This window comes from Euprymna scolopes, chromosome 13 (genome assembly GCF_053919585.1).
Source record: "Euprymna scolopes isolate OS-2025 chromosome 13, ASM5391958v1, whole genome shotgun sequence".
Lineage (NCBI taxonomy): Eukaryota > Metazoa > Mollusca > Cephalopoda > Sepiida > Sepiolidae > Euprymna > Euprymna scolopes.
This window is the reverse complement of record NC_136494.1, coordinates 84,050,819-84,078,229: the sequence shown is the minus strand read 5'-3', so window position 1 is coordinate 84,078,229 and position 27,411 is coordinate 84,050,819. Positions and strand designations below refer to the sequence as shown.

General features: G+C 33.9%; 1 protein-coding gene across 1 annotated transcript in view; it reads left to right on the top strand.

The window, feature by feature from the left end:
* Positions 1–3,204: 3,204 nt before the first annotated feature.
* LOC145292291 (ADAM 17-like protease) overlaps positions 3,205–27,411 on the top strand; it is an 872,700-nt gene continuing 848,493 nt past the window's right edge. The window contains exon 1 of the mRNA XM_080138617.1: positions 3,205–3,461. Within this exon, the coding sequence (XP_079994743.1) occupies positions 3,350–3,461 (112 nt within the window). The 5' untranslated portion in view covers positions 3,205–3,349. The remainder of the gene's footprint in view (positions 3,462–27,411) is intronic.

The following is a 27,411-nucleotide window of genomic DNA, read 5'->3' as shown; positions in this document are numbered from 1 at the left end:
GGGGGCACAGATCTTGATGAATCACAATTTAATCATTGCAACAAGTTGAACGTAGAATAATGTCCTGATATATTTTCCAAACAGTGTTAATATTATAAATTCATAATAGCTTCGAGTTCCTTTTATGCCTTTTGACTAAATGCCATGTGAAAACAATTTTCCTTACATTTTAATTCCGATTTAAATCGCCGCATATCCTTACGGTAAAGATTATTCTGAAACTATATCCATGTCGGTTGTGAGTACTAGACAATCACCAACAGTTCGAGGAAGAAACTAGAGACAACTGAAACTTGGTTCCTAAGGAGAATTTTGAAGATATGCTGGACAGAAAAGAAAACACCTCAAGAGGTATTAGAAATGACAAACACAAAAAGGTCTCTAATAAGAACAGTGCGAGGACGACTGCAAAAAACACGTTAACAGTCTGAACACCTGGGCAACATAAAAAATAAGGAGCAATAATTAATTCATGAATGTCTTGGGGGAGAGAGGTAGACGGAGAGCCATAGCCGTCAATGTCTCTATCAGGCAGGACGCCACTTGATGATGATGACGACGACGACGATGACGACGACGACGACGACGACGAACACGATGATGATGATGATGATATCTATGTATAGGATTTGTCCGATATGACAAATTACAAATTGATGCGCCGAAGCATTTTCCTGGGACTGGCCAAGAACACGATTGAAGTTTGTGCTCTTTATTGAGTTCACGTTTGCAGCAACGTTCACGCGTTATTTCGTCTGAATAAAAAAAAAAGTGTTTATATAAATTTCCCATGGTGCCACTGTGAGTTCTTGTTGCGAATTCCAACAATTCAGAGTTATAAATCCAAATAAATGTAAACAATGCTTCCTTACATTGTGCAAAATGAAGTTGTTCTCCATTTTCTTTATTTTATATTTGATGCACATGAAACAATCTCTTTTTGATGAGAATCTGTTCTGAGAATAATTACTTGTATGATGTGACGTCAGTGTACATCAGTTAAAAGGTTTCCGGTCTAATGCATAAGCTACTACGCTCTCTGCGTGTCTGATTCCCTAGTCTCTTGATTTACGTGAGAGAACTAGCAACTATTTTCATGGCAAGTGCTCGTCTGAGCCCCAATTTATGCCACCCTCGCTAAACCTTCACGAGAAACAGTCGTCTAGCTGAAAACACTATCAATAATTTCCCCCACTCTTTATCTGTGCCTAAACCTAATCGTAGATACCATTAACAAAATTTCTTTCTTAGAACTGCACACATGTGGAACTCTCTCTTCCTTTTGCCTGCTTTCCAGCTGTCTATAATATGGTTATCTTCAAGTCCAGCGTAAACAAGTTCTTGATGTGCCGTTTCCCTTAAGTAATCCAATTTACCAAATTTCCACTACTAACAATTATTACAACATTGTCCTATTGACCACTGTACGCTTATTAACCCTTATCCTCTAGTGGCCTCCGGGCCTTGACAAGTGGTGACTCCTTTGTAAAAAAAATGTGAATAATTATGTTTATAGAATAATTTTATTCAGATGCACATATACAGCAGTGAAAACTGTATGAAAAATAGATTGGCATAATTACTATGCCAAAATTTACATGGAAATAAAAGACATAATATTTTTTTAAAAATTTATAAATAAAAGAATACATAGGAAGAGGATAGGAAATAGACATGTCAACGATACCAGACCCATGCGAGACAAATAATGGTAAGATCAGGTGGAATGAGGAAATGTGACGGCCAAAAGTAGAGAAATATCGAATATATCCCAAAAGAAAAAGAAAACAAAGAAAATCCAAAGCTATAAGTCACTTTATGCTTCGATATTGACTAATCTATGTTGCTAGTCTCAGTCTTTTCTACAAATACTATTATAGCATGTGTTGCTCCGATCTTTTCCCTCCTTCCTTTGTTCCAGATTGACTCGTTAGTCTAGAAGTCTCCATCAATTCGTAGTTTTAATACTTTATTGTAATACAGCTTCCTATTCCACTAGCTCCTTTCCAAGGACTGTAAGCTTATGGAATTCTCTTCCTGCTCACTGTTTCCATTCTACCTAGAGCCTTGGTCTTTTCAAGACTAAGGTCAATAGGCATCTCCTGTCTTTTTAGTAGTCAGCTTTCTTGTTAGCTTCTTACATCAAGTGGCGTCATGCCTTGTCTCGGGCGATTTTCATTAAAAACAGTAAAAAAACATATATGAAGGTTAAGGCTGCTTATCTCGTTGGCACTTTTTAAGGGGGCTAAAGAAAAATTGCTACTACATATAGCCGACTGACAACGATAGACAAACGATGAATAACCAACCTGATCTCTTTAGAGTTGAATATCAAAAGATCTTGACATCCTTTCCATGGTATCGTTTCGCCTAGGAGAACTGGTCGAATCCCCACTAGAATGTAAGGGCATCCACCTTATTTTAGTTTTTAACCTATGTAAGGCATGAATACGTAATTATTCCACAAAGTCACTTCAGTTTAAAATATTTATTTGTTTACATATTTTTAAACTTAAGGTAGACAACTCTTATTATATTCCTCAAATTAAAATGAGTAATATTGCTGGTTGATTTATATATCTAGATGATTATTTACAAAATGTTGTGTATCAGTAATAGTCTGGGCCAGACAAAGTCATTTAAAAAATAAATTGTACTGAAGTTTTTTTTATGAAAATCGCTCCAGACAAGGCATTAAGCCATTTGATGTAAATAATTAAAAAAAAATTACTTCAAGGTCAAAAAATAGCTTATGATAAGTTTTTGATGAATAGATTTCACCCCAGAAAACAATAATTCTTTTTCCTATGTCAAAACTATCGCTCATGGCATGTGAGGACTAAAGCACTAAGTAAGGGTAGTTGTCGACAGTATTTTATTATATTGCTAATAATATAGTACAGCTATAGTCAGAAGTACAGATTTATTTGTCTACTTAAATGCTATTTGGGTTTGACTTTGGAAATTCGACAAAACAGCCTCATAGACTATATATAGATATATAATTCTTTTCTTATTTGGTGGAAGGAAGGATGTCTTAATGTCCTGAGGTGTGTAAATACACTCAATAGGCAATGGAATAAGATGTGTTATAATCAACCATCCGATTGAATAACGGACATCTGTATAGAACTGTGTGAAACAGAGCATGTCCAAGTATTGTTGATGTGTATCCTTGGTTACCTTTAGCGGATGGCCGTTCAACTGCATCGCTATGTACATTGTTTGCTAACAACCATGTCTCTTCTTGTTTGGGCTCGTTTGTTTGTACACAGAGTGCAAATGGAGAGTTTTGTAAGCAAACATCGGAAATAATTAGATAAATACAACTTGTAAAACATTATCGATAATGGCGATTGTTAATAGTTGGGGAAAATCTTGGAGATTTACACCTTTGCTAAAGAGCATCATATTACAGGTGATTCTAATTGGATTTGTTTTACTTCAGCACTTTGGTAAAGGTAGGTAACCTTTTATTTTTATTCGTCTTTTACTCATTGTTGGGATCAAATTCAAGCCAGGAATAAAGACTTCATGCTCTTTTCTTCTGTACAGCTTATTTTCTTACAGAAGACATGTTGCCAGTTTTTCTCTAATCTGGATTTTTTGGATTATTCGGACTACTATTCCCATCTTGAGTGCTATTTTCACAACGTTTCGGCCGATGCAATCTCCGAGGTTCTTCAGGTTTATCTTATCGAACTCAGAAATTTTGCTATTAAAATCGGAAATCTGCATGATATTTCGAACTGAGCACGTTGTTTAATCCACAGGGGTAGGACACTCTCGTTCCATCAGCTTGAAGGTTCAATCCTCAGTGAGAGCTGTGCATCTTGTCGAACTCGGGAATCTTTCTGCACGGACTTGTGGCATAACAAATAAAGTACTAAGTAAAATTCAGTGCTTAATGACACTCTTCTGAAAATGAAAAGTTTAATTCTCAGTGTGAACAATACTAAGAATACAATTGCAAATTACTCAAAATTTGTACACGATCATGGCTGACAGAAAGAGAGCAGGTTACTCTCGTGGACTAAAGAGTTCCATTCAGCGCTGTAGCATCAGTTTCTCCCGCCCGGGGCGGCCGAAAAATTTGCCCCCCCCCCCGGCATATAATTGCCTGTTTTATCCCCTTCACCCGCTGGCATATAATTACCTGTTTTTCACCCCCCCGTCGGCATATAATTACATGTTTCGCCCCCCCCCGCTGGCATATGATTACCTGTTTGCCGCCCCCGCATATGACAACCTGTTAAAACCTTAAAAATTCCCAAAAGCTCAAAATATTTATTTTCATTGAACTAATGTTTACATAATTTCATTCAGATTAATGTTTACACAATTCCCCTTTTTTTAAATTTCAATTTAATTTAATAATTTCTTTTCAATAATTTGAATAATAATAAGTATTTAAACATTAATCTGAAAGGAATTATGTAAACGTTAATACAAAACAAAAGAAACCAAATATTTTTTTCAAAACAAAAACGTATAATTCAAATCATAAAAAAATGCAAAATTAAATTAATTGGCTACATAAGCAATTATAATAATAAATTTAAATGAGAACATTTGGACACCTGAAAATGTTATGAAATAATAAAATTATTTTTATTTACTTTTTTGTTGTTGTTAAAGTCCGAATTTTCGCAAAAAACAGGGTTGTATCAAAGAGAGGATAATCCGATATAGTTTTCTTTTCTTTTTCTCCATAATGTTATTATTAAGAGGTCGAGTCTCTCGAAGAGAAAAAAGTCTTGTATCGGCACTTTTTGAAATACTTGTGTCTAATCGCTTGCTTTAAGCGCAAAATTAAAGAAATGGAAAGTCACACATTTTAGAAATTTTTTTTTATAAATTCAAATAAGAATATTTGAAATTTGAATGTATCAAGGAGAAGATAGTCTTTTTCTTCATAATTTTATTATTAAGAGGTCGAGTCTCCCTAAGTGAAAAAAAAAAGATCTTGTGTCCGTGCTTTTTGAAATCCGTGTATTTAATCACTTGGTTTAAGTGCGAAATTTAAGAAATTTGTTGTTGTTAATAATGTTTCAATCCTTTATAAAAATAGTTTTAAAAATTTTAAATGAATATATTTATGAATTGAAAATACGCCTATAAATTTATTTTTTTGTGAGAGAACTATCACAAGGCATCAAGTCGGTTGAAAATTTACAAACATACTTTTCGTGCTTTTTTTTCGGCAAAGTTATCAATAACTATCAAAATTCACTCTATCGACAAGTTCTCTCTCTATGGAGAGGATTGCCAAGTCTGGCTCATTTTTGATCGAAAGTAGATTTTTATGAGTTTCGGTTTCGAGAAAGAGAGCTCATAGCTGGCAACGCTAATAGCTCAGGTAAGGAAAATGCACAGTAAGATCACAATATTAGGGGCGGAATCCTCAATGTGGTATCTCTGTATAAATTTCAAAAGTTCAAGAGGTCCATTGATTTTGTCTTTTCCTGAAGCTTTTACAAAATACTGTAATCTCTTCCTTTCAGCAAACAATTTATCTTTTTCTATATTTTCGTCAACTTCGCCAAGCTGACAATCATAATTATCATCAAGCAGATTTGACGGTGTAATAAAAGCGCATTTACTTGCAAGATCGTGAACTTGTCGAAATTTGCAAGATATTTCTTCAGTCAACCTGTCTATAACAGACAGCATTTCCCGTCTCAACTCAGTATCAAACCCCGGTGCTGCATCAGTCAATCGTTCAACACCCATTCGTTTCTTTTTGCGGATACGATGCTCCATGCTTATCCCCATTTCAGAGCAGAGTTTTTTTTTGACTCGTCTATCGCAGTGTCCATCATCTTTTCTCTAGTCTGAAGACGACACTCTTTCAACGCCGTCAGCCTGACAGAACCTTGTTGCAGATCCAGCCCCTTTTCTTGAAGATACTTCTAAGCATCATCGATTTCTGAGAGAATAGTTTTTCAAAGGCTCAGAAATAAAAGAAACGGAAATGACAATACCGAGTTGACAATTAAAGATGCATCTGGTCTTGTGGTTGCATTTTCTCCTTCTTCTGTGAGCTGTTCCAGAGCAATGGCGACTTCCAATAATTTTTTTACTATATCATTTACAGCCTTTACTCAACTACTCCATCTAGTTTCCACAATCCGCTTGATACTTAGACCGGTCAACTGAATCAAAACATCCCATCGATGTGTAGATGCAGAAAAGAACGAGAATAACCGGTCCAGTATGCCAAAAAATGTAACAGAGTGAACCGCTAGAGAAGTGGCATGTACAAAAGCCAGATTTAATGAATTGGTAGTGCATGGCACAAATGGAACTTTTGGGCTGATTTTGGAGATTCGTTTCTTCACACTCGATCAGCGGCGTGCCATAATAGCAGCATTGTCAAATGCCTGGTCAATACTGTCACCAATCTGAATCTCATCGTTCTCCAGTTCTCTCAAAATCAGTTTAGAAATGTCCTCCGCGCTTTAGCCTTTTGTCTCGATGGAGTGGAAAAACAACGACTTCACTGTCACTTTATTTTCGTCAATTTTTACGTAGCGCAACACCTCACTCATCTGGTCCTTGTGAGATACATCACAAGTGCTATAAAAAGATTATGCAAAAATGTTTGCTTCCTTTGATCTGATCGATGATTTTCTTACTCACCGGCTTTGCCAAAATGCTCACAAATTCATTTTGAATTTCTGGTGACAGATAAGAAGTAGCAATTTTATTTCCCAGATTAACTTTCACCAAATGTTCACGGAGCACAGGGTCATACCTGGCCAATAAATTTACCAATTCTAAAGAAATCCCTTTGTTTTCTTGATCTCTTTCATCATTATAGATGTCTTTCTGGTGAATCTGTAGTGCCAGATTCTGCTTGGCGAGAAACCTGATGATGTCCAGCAATCTTGCTAGAATTTCTCGCCACTTCAATGTTTCCTTTTCAATAAGATGTTGCTCTACTTTGTCAACTAGGTTTCCTTCAGCAAGTCGCATCTCTAGATCTTTCCAGTTGAGAAACGTTTGAGCAATATAAACTGGGCGTAAAATGATTTTTCATTTCAGAGACATTGTAGCAACCAAGAATTATTATTTTCCTCATAGAAATAAATTCTGTCAGCTTTTTTTTGGGGGGGGGGTTCTAAGCGATTACTTATAGTTTTACAACCTTGCCAGTCAAACTTCGGCTTAGTGAACATTTCTATAATGTTAGAGTAGCCTGGAAATGATGATTATTCATCATTTAGGGTTAAATTAACGTACGAAAGTTTTAATTTAAAAATAATCGTTTCTGCTTTTTTCCGGCAAGATTTTCAAGGTGTCCATATGCAATCGTATAAAAAAAATGAAAGTCGGATAAAAGAAAAAGAAAATATCATTTTTAGCCAAGAGTGTTAGTCTAAAATTCTCACAATATTAGTAAAACATATTTATATTATAATTATCTGTATCTTGTTTTTGTTTCGTTTTTTTTTTTCACTAAAACAAATCAATCTACAATTGTCAGTAGTAATAACAGGGCAAATATTGATGATTAAGGTAAACACATGAATATTCTTTGGTAGAAAGAACGTATAGAATATTTAAGAATATATTCACATCCGTTCTTAAGAATTAATATGTGTGTGTGTATGTGTGTGTGTCTGTGTGTGTGTCTGTGTGTGTGTATGCATATATACATATATACACCTAGGGGATCGGACAAAAGGACACCAGACAAAACCCAACAGCTAATTAAGGCGAAAACATAAAATCCTAAATGAATCAAAAACATTAAAAATCATGTTTTATATTTTCATTTAATTAAATTTAGGAAAATAAGACACCGGGGAACTAATTTTGGAAAATTAAGCATCTACGGCATAAATGTCAATTGAAGATAGAGTTTAAGACCATACCTAAAGACGATATAGCTTTAAAAGGGATTCAAGTGCCTCTCACAGAAATGTACATATTTTTAAATATTTACTTTTGTTTTAAAGCAAGTCGACTTTTCTAAGTTAGATATATGTTCTAAGGAGACTTTTCTTGTATTATCTTTTACAATTATTACATTAATAAAAAAAAGTAAAAAATTAAAATCCTGTTTCCAGAATTAATTTATCATAATAAATTTCGGTTTAATCATAAGTACGCCAGTGACTATAAAATTTTGTTAATACTTTGAAAAAAAAAATCAATTACTTGTTCGAAACTTGACAGAAATTCGGCAGCATTTTAACTATCAAATATAAAGCCACTTTAATAGTAGTTCAAGTATAGCGCTTAGTGCCCATTTAAAATTATTGATTTTTATTCCGTACTTGCTTAATGTTTCTACAATTCCAAAATTACGTAATTTTCTGTTGCTTATTTTCCGCTGTATTATTTAATTGTCAGTGATGTTTGAAAGTATTTTTCTTGACAAAAATGTTTTGTTTAATTTCTACACATTTTTTGGAACATGTAAATCAACTGCTTCCTTTGAAAGGTTACCTAGAGAATTCATGCATTTTTTAAAAACTTTATTTTACAACTAAAATAAATTTACATCGTATTTTGATATATTATTATTTTAGTTTTAGTGATTATTTAAAAAAAATAAACATTCATCATTAGTACTAATAATGAAAAATTAAATGAAAAATTTAAAACAATCGGTTTTAAAATCGTAAACATTTTTCCGATTCCGATACCTCCAAAAGTGCCGTTTTTTACAACCTCTTTATTTTTATTTTTTTTATTTTCTGTTTTTATCCTCATAAACTTCCGCCCCTGGTATGTGCCGTTCGTAAAATAGGGACACATTTTTTCCGATTCCAATACCCCCAGAAGTTCCGATTTTTTTAAAAGACTTTCGGTAAGAAATTAAAGATATTTTGTTAGCTTTTATTTATTTTTATATATTTTTTCTATTTTCTATTTTTGCCCTCTGAAAATACCACCCCCTGACATGGGCTGCTCGTAAAATAGGGACATGTTTTTTCTGATCCCGATACCTCCAAAAGTTCCGATATTTTCAACCTTTTTGGTATAAAATTTCAAATTTTTTGTTAGCTTTTATTTATTTTTATTTATTTATTCTATATTTTTTATTTTTGCCTCCTCAAAATACTGACACTATTACGTCCCCCTACCACCAGAGTGAGGAAGGATTGGATTTAAGAGTATTAGGTGTGTTGTCGTTGTTGTTGTTGCTGTTAGTAGTAGTAGTAGTAGTAGTAGTAGTAGTAGTAGTGGTTGTTGTTGTTGCTGTTATTGTTGTTGTTAGTAGTAGTAGTAGTAGTGGTTGTTGTTGTTGCTGTTGTTGTTGTTGTTGGTGGTGGTGGTGGTGTTGGTGTTGGTGGTGGTGGTAGTAGTAGTAGTGGTTGTGTATGCACAAGTTTCAGTTCGTGTTTTAGTTTAAAAAAACAAACTAACCAAACAAAACAAGTCTCATATCAAAAACAAAAATAGCCAAACACATTTTTCCGATTGTAATTGGACGCCATATTTGACCACGCCTCATTTCAGACATGTATGCAGCAGGCAAAAAAAAAAAAAACAGATAAATAAATCAATAATAATGAAGAATAAATTGTGATTAAAAATAGAAGGAAAGAAAACTTCTTAAATATTATCGATTTATTAAATTGTTGGAATTGGTAAGAAGACGATTACAACCAAATTCATCTTGTCCGCATATGCATACGTTTTGCAGAAAGGAAATTTTGAAACTTGTAAATGGAACTTTAGCGTGAAATGTAATACAGTTAAAATATGGCTCAATGATAAACCTCTTTTATCCTGACTCTGAGCAAACCCCAATCTTATATCTTTTGGCAATGGTCATTCACTAATCTGAAACAGAAAACGGTGCAAGTCCATAGTCTTCCTCCTCATAAAAAACAAAATATTGAAAAATCTTTATGGTGTATGTACTCGTAATGGAAATATCATACACCAAAAATCATATAAATTGATCAGGTAGTTTTATGTAAAAATAAAAAATAAAAAATAAAATTTTATTGTTGAACAATGAGTGTTGAGCTCTCGACGCCATCCTGCAAATAATTTGAAAAGATAACTCAAAATAATTGAAAATTTTGCAAGATTAAAGAAAGCCATTTAAAATCAACCATGTAGATGATCGTAATACCTACGAATTCCCATTACTTGCTTAAAAACGATTTTCTTTATAAAAAAAAACTACCTGGTACATTTACATAATTCTTCATGCATGTACAGCAGAAAAATTTTTCTTTCTTTCTTTTTTTTTCTGGAGAGGGAGTTATGGACTAGCACCCAGAAAACTGTAACTAATTTCATTCCCCATACCTAATTCCTGAAGGAGTACCAACAAAACGATGCAGGTATATTTGTTCCATTCAGAGCTCCCCGTTTGGGGGAGCTAGATGTGACTCATTAAGATTCGATCTTTGCTCTAAATTGGTTTTTGTGTGGATTTAAGTAAAATGGACAGCTAAAGTATTAAAAAAAATATGATTTTATGTATTAAACCTTATGATTATTAGTAAAAGTTTCGGTACTAGTATAGCTTTTGACCGAACTAAACCGACATTCTATGGAACATCTTTCGTGCATTTATATAAACAGTCGGAAGATGGCAAAGTGCTTAGCCAATCAAAAGGCTCAAGAAGCAGACGACATCTTTACTTGTACTAAAAGGAAATTCTTGCCAAAAAAAAAAGTAGATTTTTTTGAACTGGACAAATACTAAACGGCTTTTGTTTTAGAACCGTAAACCTAATCTAACTCTAATCTAGTCGGGTTTTGTTCAGTTCAAAATCTGTACCAGTACAAAAAACAAAAACAGAAAACGAAACAAAAATTGATAAAAATCGTTGTTTCATCGATTTTCTTCTTTAAAATCTTTAGCTTATTCATAAAAAAAACACAATTTATGAAAAAAAACAAAACTTTTTACTTTCTCCTGAAAAAAGTGTTTCATTGATTTTGTTTCTTTATTTGTCAAAAAATCAATAAATTGTCATAAAAAACGGACACACGGTTAATGTTTTCGTTTCATTATACTATTTCTGTTGAAAAGTCCCATCGTTTTGATTGTGACAATATTTCGTTTCGATTCAGTATTTTCCCGCTATTTATGTATTTCTGCATCAGGAAAAGATGGTCTTGTCTATTTCCAAATCTGTATTAGTACCAAAGTTTCATTATTTAATTTAGTTTCCCACACAGTCTGTAGTCTGGCTTTGAATAGGTTGTCACTTCCCATGCAAACAAAAAAAATGTGTAAATATTGGTAAGATTTATACAATTTATGCATTGGCCTTCGGGAAAAGATCAAAGTGTAGTATCTGTTCCGGCAGATGCTGCACTTAAGATAATTTGTACCAGTCAATGGAGGGGAAACCCTCTATACTGGGACAATCGCCTGGGTAATACCTAGGAGGTCCACCCTCCCAGGCCTTGCCACCGGGCTTTCCGGTGGGGCAAGTTTATTGCTTGCTGCCTGAGGCGCCCTAACCGGGGAATGCCGACGGGGTTACTCAGGCAATTTTTAAAATTGCAGGAGTGCCCCTCCTTTAGGGGAGCCTGCGGGGTTCCCACTTTCCGGCCTTGTGCCACATTTTGCTGAGGTGGGCAGCAAATAAATATCAACCCTCTATACTGGGACAATTATTATTTTTGGTAACCAGAGTGCCCCCTTTTTGCCTACTTTTAGGAGAGCTGGTTTTTACCTCACATTAAAAACGGCCTTGTGCCTAATTTGCTCAGTGGGGGAGCAAATAAATAAATACCATCTGTTCCGGCAGATGCTGCACTTCCATTTCTTGTTCTCTTTCGGTGGAGGAGAAATCCTTCACGACTAAGACAATTTTTATTTTTGTACCTTTTCTCCACGTTAAAAAACGACCCTGGTGTCTAACTCTGTCCCGTGGGGAGGCATAGTAAATAGGTACAATAAGTGGTAATATCTCCCAGTTGCAATTGCTACAATATCAAGTAATTTACCATAGTCGATGGAAATTCAAAGTCAGTTTTGATTGGCAACTATATCGAGATGTATTTTTCTGTAGGTATTCTCCAACATTTCATAAAAAAATAGATCTAAGTGTTGCTAAAGTGTGCATCTAGAAAAAAGTGAAAATTGTAAACATGGCTATATTTTGAACATTATTTATATTCCTTCTGATCTTATAAAATGACAAACACTAATGTATAAAATATATAATGATGTACTTGTATTGTCGGTGACAGTGAACGATTATTCCTCAAACTCGATTCCTAGTTGACTCTATCGATCTCAGTTTAGACTAGTTTATATAATGATTTGGGGCACCCACTCATGCCTCTGTCAACTCACATTCTGAAATTTCGCCTTTGCTGTCTATAGCCACTCTTCTAGGGTTTTTGTTTAGTGATGGTTGCATTCACACCTGCAGACGATCATTGTATTTAACCATTACAGACGTTTTTGCCTCAAATCCTTAAACAGTTTATTTTTTTAAAGCGGTGTTTCCAAGTCAATCAACTGCATTTTATTTCTTTTAGCCAGGTTTATGCCTGTGTTTATTCTTGCCAGGTGCTATTTTCAGTACACCAGACCTGATATTCAACACGTTTTCTTAGCCTTTTGATGAGGAGAAAATTTGTGCCTCATATGTTGAAATATATATTTGATACTTTTAAACAAATTAATAATAAAAAAAGTGTCGTATCTGTTTCGATAATACATTTTTCTCCTAGGTCAGTGTAGAAGAAATACTTCTAGACTGTTACAATCTTTATTCTTGTCCTAATTCAGAATGCCCCCTCTTTTGGAGCTAAGTTTTCCACACATTATAAACCGATCTTTTTATAACTCTGCCCTTGTGAGCTGGTAAGTATTAGATCGGTGGAACAGCGTTTGCCAATTTGAAATTTCATCTTGTAAATGAAAAAAACTGTGCAGGTTTGAAAATCATTATTCATAATAATAACGAGCTTTGTTATCTATAGCTTAATTCCATTTGCCAACAAGATTATAAATACATCGCTTGTAAAATTATTTAGGTTTGATGTGAAATATGAATAAAGTTCATGTTCAATCTCCTCTTGTAATGTTAACACTGTTTTTTTTTTGTACTGGTAAAGATGTCGTCGACTTATCGAGCCTTCTGATTGGCTAAGCGCTTTGCCATCAAAATAGTTTTGAAATGGAAATGAGTGATAATTTAAGCAAGCTAGATTAGGAGATTTCTCAACCAAAGTATCTTAGAAGATCTTTGCTCAATATCGGTATGTGAAAACGGGCATTATTTTGATGGAAGATGACTCCCTTTATATTAACTAAAGAAGGTCGTTTTCTGGTCAACATGAGTGGAAATATTGCAGAAAAATGTGAATGCTGTTTTAATAATTTGAAATAGAAAATAATAAATTTGTCATGGTGATATGTGTCAGTAATTAACAATACGCATAAAATAAATGACAATGGTTTAAAATGCCTCTTCTACAAACTGGCAATTACTTTTGCACTCACTTGATAAGTAAGAATTATATTTCTTAAAACCCTATCCTGATTTCGGCAATATATCTCCAACAGGTAACACCGAACATATAAAACTAGTTAAATATAAAAGAGGTTTAAATGGAGAAAAATGTAACCATGTTTTCAAATCTTGTTACTGTCATAGTGTGAGTTATTCCCTATTCATGTACCATCAATATATATATATATATATATATATAAATATATATATATATATACATATACATATATATATATATATATATATATATATATATATATATATAATTAAAAGTGGATTAGAACAGTAGTCTAAAGAGCAGAGTGTATTTTAATGTGATAGTAAAATCACTAATGTAATTAAAATACAAGAACAGTGCTCGTTGTAATGCAGACATATAATAAGCTCAATAGGCATAAATCCTAGAGCTATTTTAATATTCAGTAAGATGATTGATAATTTATAATTAAAAATTAAAATCAAAAATTTTAAATTAAAAATCCGTTTCATAAGAAGGAACACAACAAAGCCAATAAATTGTACGATCGTTTCGGAAACGATATTTTTTATTAAGATAGACATTAAGTCATGGACAATAATTTTGACATATAGTTTTTTTGAAACAAAGTCTTCTCATCGGCAAAAATATTGGGTGGGGTTTTATTTAAGACACCGAAAAACAACCTAGCACTTTTTAAGTAAAGCAGATGTATCTTATAATGGTTCACCATTATATATATATATATATATATATATATATATATATATATATATATATATATATATATATATATATTTGCTTTCTCTCAACTTCCGGTAAGAATGTCATTAATAAATATATAGCCAACATGGCTGTGTTCGTATCGTATCCTGACGTGTCATTTTTCTTACTAACCTGTTAACTACCGTCTGATATTAACACTACAATTGTGAGCTATTTTATCTCATCTGCTTTTGCTCCAAGACAATGGCAAAAAATTAACATAACAATTACAACAAAGCATACCTCTAAAATTCGACACAAATTTTATTCGTTCTTCCTTGCAAAAAAAAAAAAAAAAAGGAAATGCCTAATTTGCCTCTGAATTGAGCTGGTAACAACCTCGAAAGATAATAGTTCTTTTATGTTCATCAGGAACTGGTATTCGAGTACAGCACTGTTGGAAGATCTAATTAATTACAGACATTGAAGGGGTTGGTGTGATGACTTCTGATGGAAAGATTGAATTCTCAACATGATTCCACATTACAGAAGTTCATAATAATTGTTCATTTGAAGGAAAAATCATTAATGACAGGTCGATAATTCTGATCTTAAAAAGTCTCTGAGAGACATATATAATAATAACTTAGCCTAAGCATTTAGGCTTTAAAATAAGCCTCAAGGATACAAAAAGTTAGAGGCGTTCAAATGCCTAATATCCAGAGAGAGAGTTTAGTTCCATCCCTCTGGTTCGGCTGTTTTACTGGAACTGACTGAAAAGGAAAAAGACAATCCAAAAACTTGGCAAGCTTAATGCTTGGTGGTTAAAATCCCGACCAATCTGATTAGACAGCGGGTGGCCAATCAGCCAACGAGGAGCCTACTTATTATTGTAGAATTTCTCACATAGTTCCTAGGCAGTGTCGGGTGTCATTGCTAGTTGTTTTAATATAATTGCCACTCAAAATATGTTGTTCCATTTTATGAGAATTAGTTTGTTTTCTTGTTTCTTTTCACGTTTACAACTGGAATCGCCTGATAAAAAGGACGCATGAAAATTTCGATTCGAGTAAAAAAAGAATTTAGTTTTAAGTGAAATTGTCGGCGTAATTAAGTCGCATTAGAAACGGCGTTTTTCTCTAGTTTTCTCTTGGTGCACTTGTTCGAGATTCTTTACCATAAAATCGATAACACAATGTGAAGCAAATAAATGTCTCATTATGCTTTACCAGAAGGGAAAAATGTTTGCAGACGAATAAATATTTACACGGAATTAATAAGGAGGAGATAGAGAGAGAGAGAGAGAGAGAGAGAGAAAGAGAGAGAGAAAGAAAAAAAAGAAGAAATGCATTTACTGCTGTGAAAATTGGTTATATCTTTAGTTATGCCAATACATAAGAGACAGAGCCGGATTTTGACTGTAGTGGAATCGTCTGGTAATAGAAAGTGGGTGAGTGGGAGGAGAGGGGATGAACACAACAATAAGACGTTTTAAATGTTCAATTGCCAATTTTATTTAGCTCTAAACCATTCATTCAAGATGTGCATCAAATGCAAATTCAAATTTATCATCGAAAAACAGATAGCAAATACAACAATAGGTCTCGAACGATCGACAAAGCTCTAATCTCTGCCCCATCGCTGCAGGGTTGCATTCCCGTGCCTATTTTACAAGTACTTTAATAGAAAGCACCCTGATGAACTCATAGCACTTGTGCCTCCTCGAGGTACATACTCTCGACTAACCTGAAAAGCAGCAAAATTCCACTCCTTCACTGTTGAACTCCCTAGATGCTGGAAACTCTTCTACTTTAATAGTTTCTTCTCTTGGATTGCTATAGTTTTAAATTCCCTCCCTGTTTCCTGCATCCTTGACTGAACTAATCTGCAGAAGTTTAAATGTAATGTGAACAGACACCTCGTTGCTAAACTCCACAGAGTCCCCTATCAGGCACAATCCCAAATAGTAGCCCCTTTTACCCTTATTTGGTGTGAAAAAGAGTAATAATAAAAACAAGCAATGTAAAAAGACAGAAATATTTAAATCCGTCAAGGCGGAGGTTAAGGTTTTGGTTGAGTTTATCACCAGTGTTGTATAAAACCGTCAACGTTAACAAATCGTCATCAACGTTGGTCAAAATGTCGGTCTATTTCTGGTTTAGGACATATTTTGGCAAATCTATGTCAAAAGACAAAGTCGTGGTCATGGAAAAGGTGAGAGTCACACTTTCTACTTAAAAAAAAAAACACGGTGTCGACTACTGCACCTATAATACTCAAGATTAAAATAATAAATTGTAAACTAAAGGAAATATCACCACTAGTAGAATTACTATTTAACCCATAGCTGGAGAGGGGAAAAGATCGAGAGAGTGAGGATGGAGATTGCGAGAAAAACAACAAATTTTGAAATTTTGGATTTTCATTTTTAAGAATTTAATTGACTTCGGGAACCATTTTTTTCTGATTCAAACTTTCACTCTAATTCTAACCTAACCCTAACCTAACGTGTCACATTTTTTCTGCTAGTATATATATATATAAGTCTCTAACAAATGTGGCAACATTATGTTTGCAAACTCTCAAATGCTTAGGAAGCAAAATGTACCAGTAGGTGTAACACAGCCATTTATCACTAACTATAACAACAAAATGAATGAAGTCAAAAGTTACTTTGTATCTGGGTTCAAATTCCTCGACCAGCAGTGATTATCACTTCATACATTGATGATTGTGAAAGCACGAAACACTAGTGTCTGTAGGTATAAAAATAATTATTAATATTTATAATTATAAACCTCCTTTAAGATTATTAAAGTTGAGTTCTTTCTGGAAAATAAAAAAAAACAAAAAGACAGCCAAATAGCAACATGCAATGTTCACAAATTTCGGTCGTTAGAACACTCTTTAACTGTTTTACTATTATGTTCGTATTTGGCATTTATGGATGTTTAATTTCCTTTAATTCTTGTGTTACTTGATGTTGACACAGTGGTAATGTTCTAGCAGATGGCATCAAAGGTGACTTTGTAAATGGGGTTGTTTCCCTTGCTCAGCATTAATTATCGCTTCCTGCACTGATGATTTCAAAAGCATGAAACTCTAGGGTCTGTATGTTAGCTACGGACAGATGCTTCATCGTCATATGGATCATTAGGGCGCCGCTGAACAAGACAAGAATCGAACCCAGAACTCTGGGATACCAAGCCTAGCCCTATTCTACTAAACTAATACTCGCCACTTATAAATATACCGCATTTTTAGCAGTTGTCATTTCTTTATTTATGCAATATGTTTTTGGAACAGATTGCATTACCTTAATGGTAATTAGGAGTAGTTTTTCCCTTACCTTTGTGGTGTCCCTAAATGAGGAGCGAAATATATATTTTTAAAATTAGCTTAGATATAAGTAAAAAAATACATGTCACTCCCCATTTGGGGCACCGCAAGGGTAAAGGAAAAACTATTTCCAATTAGCAATAAGGTAATGCAATCTGCTTAAAATATACTGCAGGCAAAATAACTACTTCATTTACTCACATAAAATTAATATACGAATGTATAAATTTATGCGTAAACTTTAAGTATTTACTTCAAAAGTGCTTAATACGTAGGTAGAGCTAGTTAGTAAGTTATAAAATATATATGACGATTAAGCTACACTGCATATTCCGCGTTTCATCCACTCTAGGACTCTTCAGGCTTATTCGCGAATTGTGTAGTTGTTTGTCGTTCAACAATAAAAAACACCGTATGAAAACAACGCTAGCAAATAAATACTGGGAACTCAAGGAAAGCGGACATTCGCCGGTAGTCAAATGAAAAATAATAAGACAAGCTACCACATGTAGAGACCTAGCCGACCCATGTAGATTATGCCTTCATGAAAAATTTGCTATCTTGTACTTTAAAGAACTCCAACATCTATTAAACTGTAGAAGAGAAATAGCGAACAACTATGTTCACAGAATAAAATTTACTATAGGATAGCGATACAAAATAATTTTAAAACTAACAAAAACAATAGAAAATAAACAAATAAATAAATTAAATAAACATGAATATACATAAACTATCACACATATATGCATGTATATATATATATATATATATATATATATATATATATACATATATATATAGGCAGAATTTCATTACCCGTTCACATACACCTTTCACGATAAAGCTAGAACCCAGAATTAGATAGAATCGAGCAATTGCATCAACAACGGACAACGCAAGACCTAAAGTGGGTTTCGATGTACTGCATCTCATCAGTGATGTGCTCTGACATTGGCGCGAACCCAGGTCGTCGCATGAAGTGTGCAATACTGACAACCTAACCATATGGGCCACGGCGCAATCTATTGCAATTGCTCGATTCTATCTAATTCTGGGTTCTAGCTTTATTGTGAAAGGTATATGTGAACGGGTATTTATATATTTATCTTTAATCTCCTCTTAATGTCTAATATGTGTAGAAAAAGTGGTTCATCCATCGTAGGGACGTGATGTCCCTCAACAAATAGGTTGTTCCGAAATCGTGTCTGGGGAGTCGGTTAATTTCAGTTAATGTTTGTAGATGTGATATCTACCGCCTGCATACGAGCAGTAACTATCTTAGTTGTATAGGACGCGTTGCTTGTCACATCGTAGAATGTAGAACTGGATAAAAATATAAGAATTTTTAAAAAATCGAGGCATAGCCAATAGATTGCGCCATAGCCCATATGGTTAGGTCGTCAGTATTGCATACTTCATGCGTGCGACGACCTGGGTTCGCGCCTATGTCGGAGCACGTCACTGATGAGATGCAGTACATCGAAACCCATTTTAGGTCTTCCGTTGTCGATGCAATTGCTCGATTCTATCTAATTCTGGGTTCTAGCTTTATCGTGAAAGGTGTATGTGAACGGGTATTTATATATCTATATCTATAATATACAGCTGAACGTCTCTGTGTGTGCGTGTGTGTGGGGGGTCAGGAATAGGCTCCTATATGGTTGACTATTTTAAAAAACTGATTACATATAATGATAGAAGATGTATCGAGGATCACGAATAAGTATGTTTGATCTGGCAGAACGGTGGTTCATAAAAATTGTGAGGTCTGCGTTCGCGCCTGGCCCCCAAAGTATGGAAATAAAGAATGAAAACAAAACGTTTACAAGTGTTTTTGATATAGATGTACATAAGAATACTTTGATAAGTTTGTTTCAACTTAAATAGGGATTGTATAATAAAATTGTGGGGTCTGCATTCGGGCCTGTACTCCATGGAAATGTGGCACAAACTTTAACAAAGACTTTTCATATCTATTTGCGTAAATATACTTTGATAATTATGTTTCAGTTTGAAGAAATATGGTATAATAAAATTATTGGGTGTTCGTTTGCGCCTGACCTCCATAGAATGTAAATATGCCACAAAGTTAAAAAAGGCTTTTTTAAAAGGGGCGAGGGTCTAAAATAACACCCTAACTTTAATCTTAATTCACGTTAGCTTTTATTAATTTTTTTGAGTTGAATCATATTGCGTCGAATAAATTCACCTCATAAATTCACGTTCTTATTAAAGTGAAAGCAAAAAAAAGGTCGGAACTTTAGACAATTCTCGACATAAATTTTGCATGATTCTGTTTTTTTCCTTCTACTCTTGCACGTGGCATTCTTTCGAAAATAGATAAATAATAAAAAATAAGAACGTTACTTGTTATCGTGTCAAAAGAAGGAAAAAATCCTGCTCACGTGATTACGTGTCTTTTTAAAAAACATTTGCATAACCTTTTTATTTTTATTTATATATCTGTTTAAGCGTCTTTTTTTGTAAATGTACAAAAGGAATTCAGTTGATTACAGCCCTTTCTGCATGTTCTTTACATTGCAATAGTACAACCCTGAATCCGATGGTGCAATACTACACCATTCAATACTGTAAAACTGAAACGAAGCTGTTCTGCTTGAAAAGAGCGCCATTTTCTTCTTACTCATATTTATATCGATTCTTTGCTTCAAAAAACTAAAGTAATTACGTGTTTACTTTTTTAATATCCCATTTTACTGTTTCGGATTATTTTACTAAAGTAAGTAAAGCTTCATTATTTTTCAAAACTGTTTTTGTTTCTTTGTTTTTCGATATTTCGTCGATATTATTTAGTGAGAGTGCTTAGCAGAAAAGCCAACAAACGACTACCCGAAAAAATAAATATACAAGAAATAAATGTTACCATAGCCAATAAAAGTTCAGTTCATGTTTTTTTTGGTTTTGAAATAGTTTTTAATGCTCTTTACTGGAAATAATTTCAGCGAACTGAAATTAAAACGAAATTTGAGGCGATAACTACTTAAATGAATTTTTATATAAACTACACATGCCATAATCGAATATTCCTCAAGCACAATATAACAGAAAACATTAAAATATGGTTATAAATATCCCTTACCTTGACGGAACTCTCTTAAATTGTTAATACAGAATGCTCAGGTGCCCCTCGTTCAAATTGAAAACGGGCCTCTCCATTTTAAAGTGGCTGCCATTTTGATTTTTTTTAACAACCGGTTCGTGAATTAAAAAAAAAATTATAAACTACTTAAAAATATAAACCAATGAACTTTTCTACCATAAAAGTAACTTTTATTGACTATGGTGTATATTTATTTTATTATACATATAACATTTTCTCTTTGTAAGGAAATATCATTTTGTTGGTCATTCTTGGCTACGAATGGAAACAAAGTTGATATAAAAAAATATATTTTCGCGAAAATTATCTTTACTTTCATCATAGTTTGCTTAGGGTAACATTTGTGAGTATTAAAACCTATCTCTTTACAACCCCCTCCTTTTCATAACCTATCATGCTTTCATCAATCACAGTCCATTTTCTGTAGGTTGTTATTGAACCCATTCAACGACGGGTACTTCTACTAGTATATATATATATATAATATATATATATATATATTATATATAATATATATATATATATATATGTTTGTGTGTGCGCGCGCGTGTGTGTGTATTAACCAATGAAAATAAGTATCTACAAGTATAAACAGTAAAAAAATAATTAATCATGTATTAACTAATTAATGAAAATTAAGCATCCGTAAAGATAAATAGTAAATATCCAAGCAGTTTAATTAATCCCTGAAGCTGAATCAAGAAAGATTTGAAAATACTTGAACAAATCAAAGTTATGGTTATTACATCGGCCAGTTCCATTCCGAAGTAAAGAATACAATACGAAAAATGGAAAGGATCCAATGTAAAAATGATAGACTAAAGGCGTCTATTCAATTTAACGAATTATGCACACACACACACACACGCACACACACACACACACACACACGCACATATATATATATATATTACCAAAATATTTTGTATATAAAAATTCGGTAATGTTAATAGAGTAATGAAGTCAAAGTCACTATTAATTAACTCAATTAATTAAGCTTCATGATTATCAGTTTTCATAATCGAGCATGCGTATAACATTTTTTTAATAAAACCAAGACAACAAAATATAAAAGAGGAACATCAATATATATATATATATATATATATATATATATATATATATATATATATATATATATATATATGTACAGACGGCAAAAAGAAAGTCCTCACATGTAATATTTTCAAAAACCGCAAATTTAAGCTAAATTTAATGTAACTGTTTAAACAAACTATGCCTCATTTCATTGGCCTTTTATTCGTCTATAATTTAACCTGTTCATATTTGACTTTTAATTGAAATGTTCTAGTGTTTAGATTTCAAATTGAGTAGGCAAAAAGAAAGTCAGCAGAATCGGAAATGTTTATTTAAATGTAACTTCAGGAATCAAATGAGGTATAGGTTGTTTAAACAGTTTCATTAAATTTAGCTTAAATTTGCAGTTTTTGAAAGAAATTACAGGTGCGGACTTTCTTTTTGACGGCACTATATATATATATATATATATATCCATTTAACTGCCATCTCTTTATGTGTGTGTGTGTGCGTGTGTGTGTGTGTGTGTGTGCGCGCATGTATGGGCGTGGCCCAGAGGTTAAGTATTAAGGAATTTGAAAGTAATTGGACAAATCAAAGTTATGGTTATTACATCAGCCAGTTCCCACCTGAAGTAAAGACTACAATACGAAAAATAGAAAGGATTCAATTTAAAACTGATAGACTGAAGATGTCTATCTTATTTAACGGATTATACACACACACACACACACACACACACACACACACACACACACACACACACACACACACATATATATATATATATTCATAGACTATTAAAACTATAGTTAATATTAATTGACTCAATTAATCTTTATGATTATCAGTATATATATATATATATATATATATATATATATATATATATATATATATATATATATATATATATATATATATATTTATGCGCAATTAAGATAAACCGGAGTCATGTGTGGAGCTATATGTGCACAAACAAACTTTCATCAGATGAATTTCAGCTTTGAAAGTTTTAACTTCCTGATGGTTCCTACATTCTCAATGATTCTTATTTTCTTTCTACGACACTAAGTCAATTATTTGACTGACTGGGATTACACAATTGAACAATCAGCGCTATATTATGAATCGTCTTGTTCATGTTGTTGTTCCAGCCATTTGATAAACAATGTATCTGGCCACTCGATGTCCACTTGACGAGCATTTGTAGTTTATCCTCAGAAGGAGGCAACTGTTAAACTCGTATTTAAGGAAGTAGCGTTGATTGGCTCATTCAGCTTCTTTTACGAGTAATTATTGATGTTTGTATACTGATAATGGTTTGCCATCACTAAAAGTTTAAATGTCAACCTTCTAAGACACAATCAGTGTCAGTCTCTTCAACTGGACAATTTTAAAAGGCATTTAAAAAGCCGGAAGGATAAGTAAATAGAAAAGTCTACAACGGATACGCAGAAATAATAACCCTACACATTATTATTTCAAATATTTTCTCAGCCTGTGTCAGCATGGATTATTTGGATACTTCTGACGACTGTTCTCACATTGAGTGTTACTTGCATAACGTTTTGGCCGATGCAACCTCCGACCTTTTCCAGATGTATCTTGTTGAACTCGGAAATCTTTCTGTCGAACGTAGGAATCTGGATGAAATTTCAAATGGAGGCCTTTATTTAATCCTCAGGAATAGCGTGCTCTCATTCAGTCGGCCATAACCGAGTAGAATTCTTAAGCAATTCACAATTTGATTCTAAGTATCGCACGGGCTAGAGATTGAACCTTCAACCTCCAGAAGAGTGTCATGTACAATTAAATTGTACCTTGTACTTTATCCATAACACCACAGGTCTTTGCAGAAGAAGAGCGGCTGATGAAACGAGAGTATACTACCCTGAGGATCAACTAAAGTGTTTAATTCAAAATTTCATACTGATTTCTTAGTTCAACAGAAAGTTTCTCGAGTTCGATAAGATATAATATACCTGAAGAAGATTGGAGGTTATATCGGCCGCCACGTTATGAGAATAACCCTCCAAATAAGAACAGCAGTCCGAATAATCCAAGTAATCAAAATGTATTATCAGGATTCTTTACAAGTTCTTGCAGATGTTAGCATTTCCCATGAAAACTTGTAGGACAGCACACACGCTTCTGAAATGTTTTCTACTGCATAGAGTTCTCTCGCTTGATCAAATGACATGTTTTATTTTCTATTATCGAGCCATATTTGAACATACAGGGTGCCACAATAAAATGTACACACTCTTTAAATGACCATAAAACCAACATTTATTATAAGAAAGAAAAGTTTCATACATCAAAATACTGTTTATTGAGATTGTCGAACTGACTTCCTCATCTTGGTTGCTATAGTCACAACGTTTCGGCCGTTTTTCCCTCCGGCCTTCATCAGGTGTTTTGTATCGAACTAGGAAACCGTTTGTTAGGAGTCTCGAATCTTTATTATTATTACGGGGGTACCGTATTCGGACTCCAGCTAGGCTCTGAGACATAGTTGCTAATTCTCTGTTTTGAATGCTACTTTTCACGGCCTTCGTTCAGGATTGAACTCAGCACCTTTGGGTAACTGTAAACTTTGATATAATGTCTAGGACCACTCGGCCATATGTCACTAGGACAACTGCTATCAAAATACTGTGAACAAATATAGAAACCAGTTAATTATCGAAATTGTTCAAATTATTGGCAATTGTGGTCCATGAACAGCTGACAATGCTCACTGATTGAATCGAAAATGTTCTTATCAGTTGAATTAGTATGTTGATACATCTTCTTTCAATGGTTGCTTTCAACTCATTCATTGTAGCTCGTTTTGTGGTGTGAATCCTGTGTTTAACATGCTCCTACCCACCCCAAAAGAGAAAAATCCATTCGGAGGGGAGGGGTCAAATCCAGTGAGTGTGGACAGTTCTCGATACTTCCTCTTCGCCCTAACTTTCTGTTTCACAGGTGACTATCAAGATATGCTCTTACGTCATGATGATAGTGGGGAAGTGCTCAATCCTGCTGGAAGTGCCATTCTTTATTCCTAAACATCTCTTGGGAACGTGGTATAGCGTATTCATACAGCAAGTTGAGATAATTTAAAAAGTGTATACATTTTATTGGGACACCCCGTAAAAAGACAAAATCTCATTCTAACATTTAAAAACAATTTCATTGGGTCATCTTTGTTAAGGTATAAATGAAAGGGGAATTAAAAAGAAGGGTGTTAGTAAATAAATACGGCTATAAGTATGGATGAATACAAAAGGTTAGAAAGCCCACGTGGTCTATTCTACAAGACAACTGACGAAAGCATATCTGACAAAGTCGTTAGGAGAGAACTTTAATGCTTACAAGACATTGCCCTCGAGTTTCAAAGATCTCTCTGTGCAAGGATTTGTCTGGCCACTTTGGCATGAAGATACTTTTTCCCTACAAGTAAACTCTGACCAAATATTCAAAATCAAATAGTATTTCGCAGCCCAAATAAGATCTCGGTATGGCAAATTTACATTAGCTTGCACGAGGAATGGTACCTTTCTCCAAGTGATGTTATCTCAACTAACAAAATGAAACTTGATATTTCACCAGACTAGATGAATTCTCTTCCTGGAATCCGATGATACCAAGTGACCAAAAAGAAAAATATACTGCAACATATTAAAATGGTTAATTGAGGAGAGTCAAACTATGTTCTCAACTTCTTTACTAAATCAGTGTTTGAGAAATAAGGAACTTTAATGGGACATTCAAATATCTATCTATCTCACATAGAGTTCAAGTGCTAGCCCCAGTTAGGGAGCCTTTTGATTTCTGAGAACTTCAACTGGAAGTAAATGAAACAGAAAGAAACGCAGTCGTTATGGTTTTGTGCAGCATGAACGGCTTTACAGTTAGTTCTTTGCTAGTGATAGCGCTTTTTGGATATAGAAAACAATATTTTCCCCTCTCTTCCTGTCTCTGCGTAGCAAGTAAATACCGGGTAACAACTTTGTGGGTTTTATATAGAACTCTTATCGATAGTTAACTCAATGTCAAAAGTATCATATTTTTAAATGTATTCACATACGTCTGAGGAAATACATTTTATCAGGGTATCCAGTTTGTCCAAATTGTTATGGACGTTGTTGACGATGGTGTATGAGGAAGAGTATCTAAACGTTCAGGTTTCAAATATTTATCTATAAATTCGCCTCGTTTAATAAATTGAAATAAGATTACTATTCCTTAACAAAACATTTCTGGGCTATAGGATTCGTCAACTGAAGAATGCCAGTAAGGGAGATAACTGTTTATAACGAGAAGCCTTAGGATGATACACTTTAGTAGGATAATATTACGGACTAGCAGGACCCGTGGAAATTTGCATTGTTATGGACGTTAGGGTCGTTTACGTGTAGAAAATGGAGAGAACGAGCAACGTTTGAATTAACAGAACAGCGCGTGTATGATCAAGTAATATATTTTATCAACAAATATGTTCTGATAAAGCTGATATTTTTTTGTGAATGCTACAAAAAATTAGTTTTTGGTCAGAAAAAAAAGATAGTACGCATCAACTATGAATTTATTGACATTTATATAAAAATAGTGTTCAGTGTGTTTTAAATATAGAACCGACAAAAATGACATAAATTAATAAGTACTAATAACTAATAAGAAAGTAATATTTTGCTACATAGTTCAATACAAATAAAAAAAAAATCAATTTGTAATAGACAATCTTTCATTTACTCCTTCAGATCACTTGGCAAACAATGTTTTTTTTCTCCTGTTTCTTTCGAATTAACATTTCGTTGACTTCTTTCTTTGGTAAAGAACTGCTGCACGTCAAAATTACTATGAATTTCTTTGTCAAATCATTACAACAATGACCATATATTATTATAATGATATGCAAAAACGAGGCTATATCAAAGAGATCACCACTCAAGGAAATTGCCGCCAGTACGACTCACACTACACCAAATAATTGAAAGATCAATAAGGAGTGAAAGACCGAAGAGAGAAAGCACTAACCAGATCTCCACTGGATCAGTGCGAACAGGACTGGGGCCTTAGGGAGGCTTATTGCCACTCAAATCATAGTAAAAGCCAATGGCCGTTACCAACGAGAAATAAATGGTAAACGGTTGTTGCGATAATGCAAATTAATTTGCGAATGGTATCAAAAGAGGTGGAGAGTACTAGAAATCTGAGGAGACTTGTTGTCATTCAGACTTCAGGAAGCACCAAAAATTGTTCTCAAAGAGAATTCTTTGATGATGGCTTGTTTGAAAATTCCTAATGAGTGAATAATGCTCAAGTAATGCTTTAGCTTCTGAAAATCTAGTCATACTCTTGGCCTTCTCATGTGGCTTAGTCTCTAAGCTCGGCATGCCTGTGTTACTGATAGGATGGGGTACATCAGGCGAATAACTGGCGCCTTAAAACCAGTAGCTCTGGGTAGGTGGTGGTCGGCAGTCTGGTAAAATCAACCACCTAGGAGAAGGAAAACTCTGATTTCAAACCACTGGAGATGGTGTCTCGAAAAACAAAACACTGTAACGTAAAATTCACTAAACTTCTCATGAATGAAATGGCAAATCAAAGTATTGAGAATAACGGCGTTAATGTGACTGAAACTCATAGTGAAGGGCCCATGACTGGTGGGTGTATTTTGGAACAGCAACCATCACCCTGCAACTGCTAGGATGAAGTGGAAGAAAAAAGAAATTAAAAAGGTGATTACGAATTACTTCCTTAGAAACAATCGTTATGAT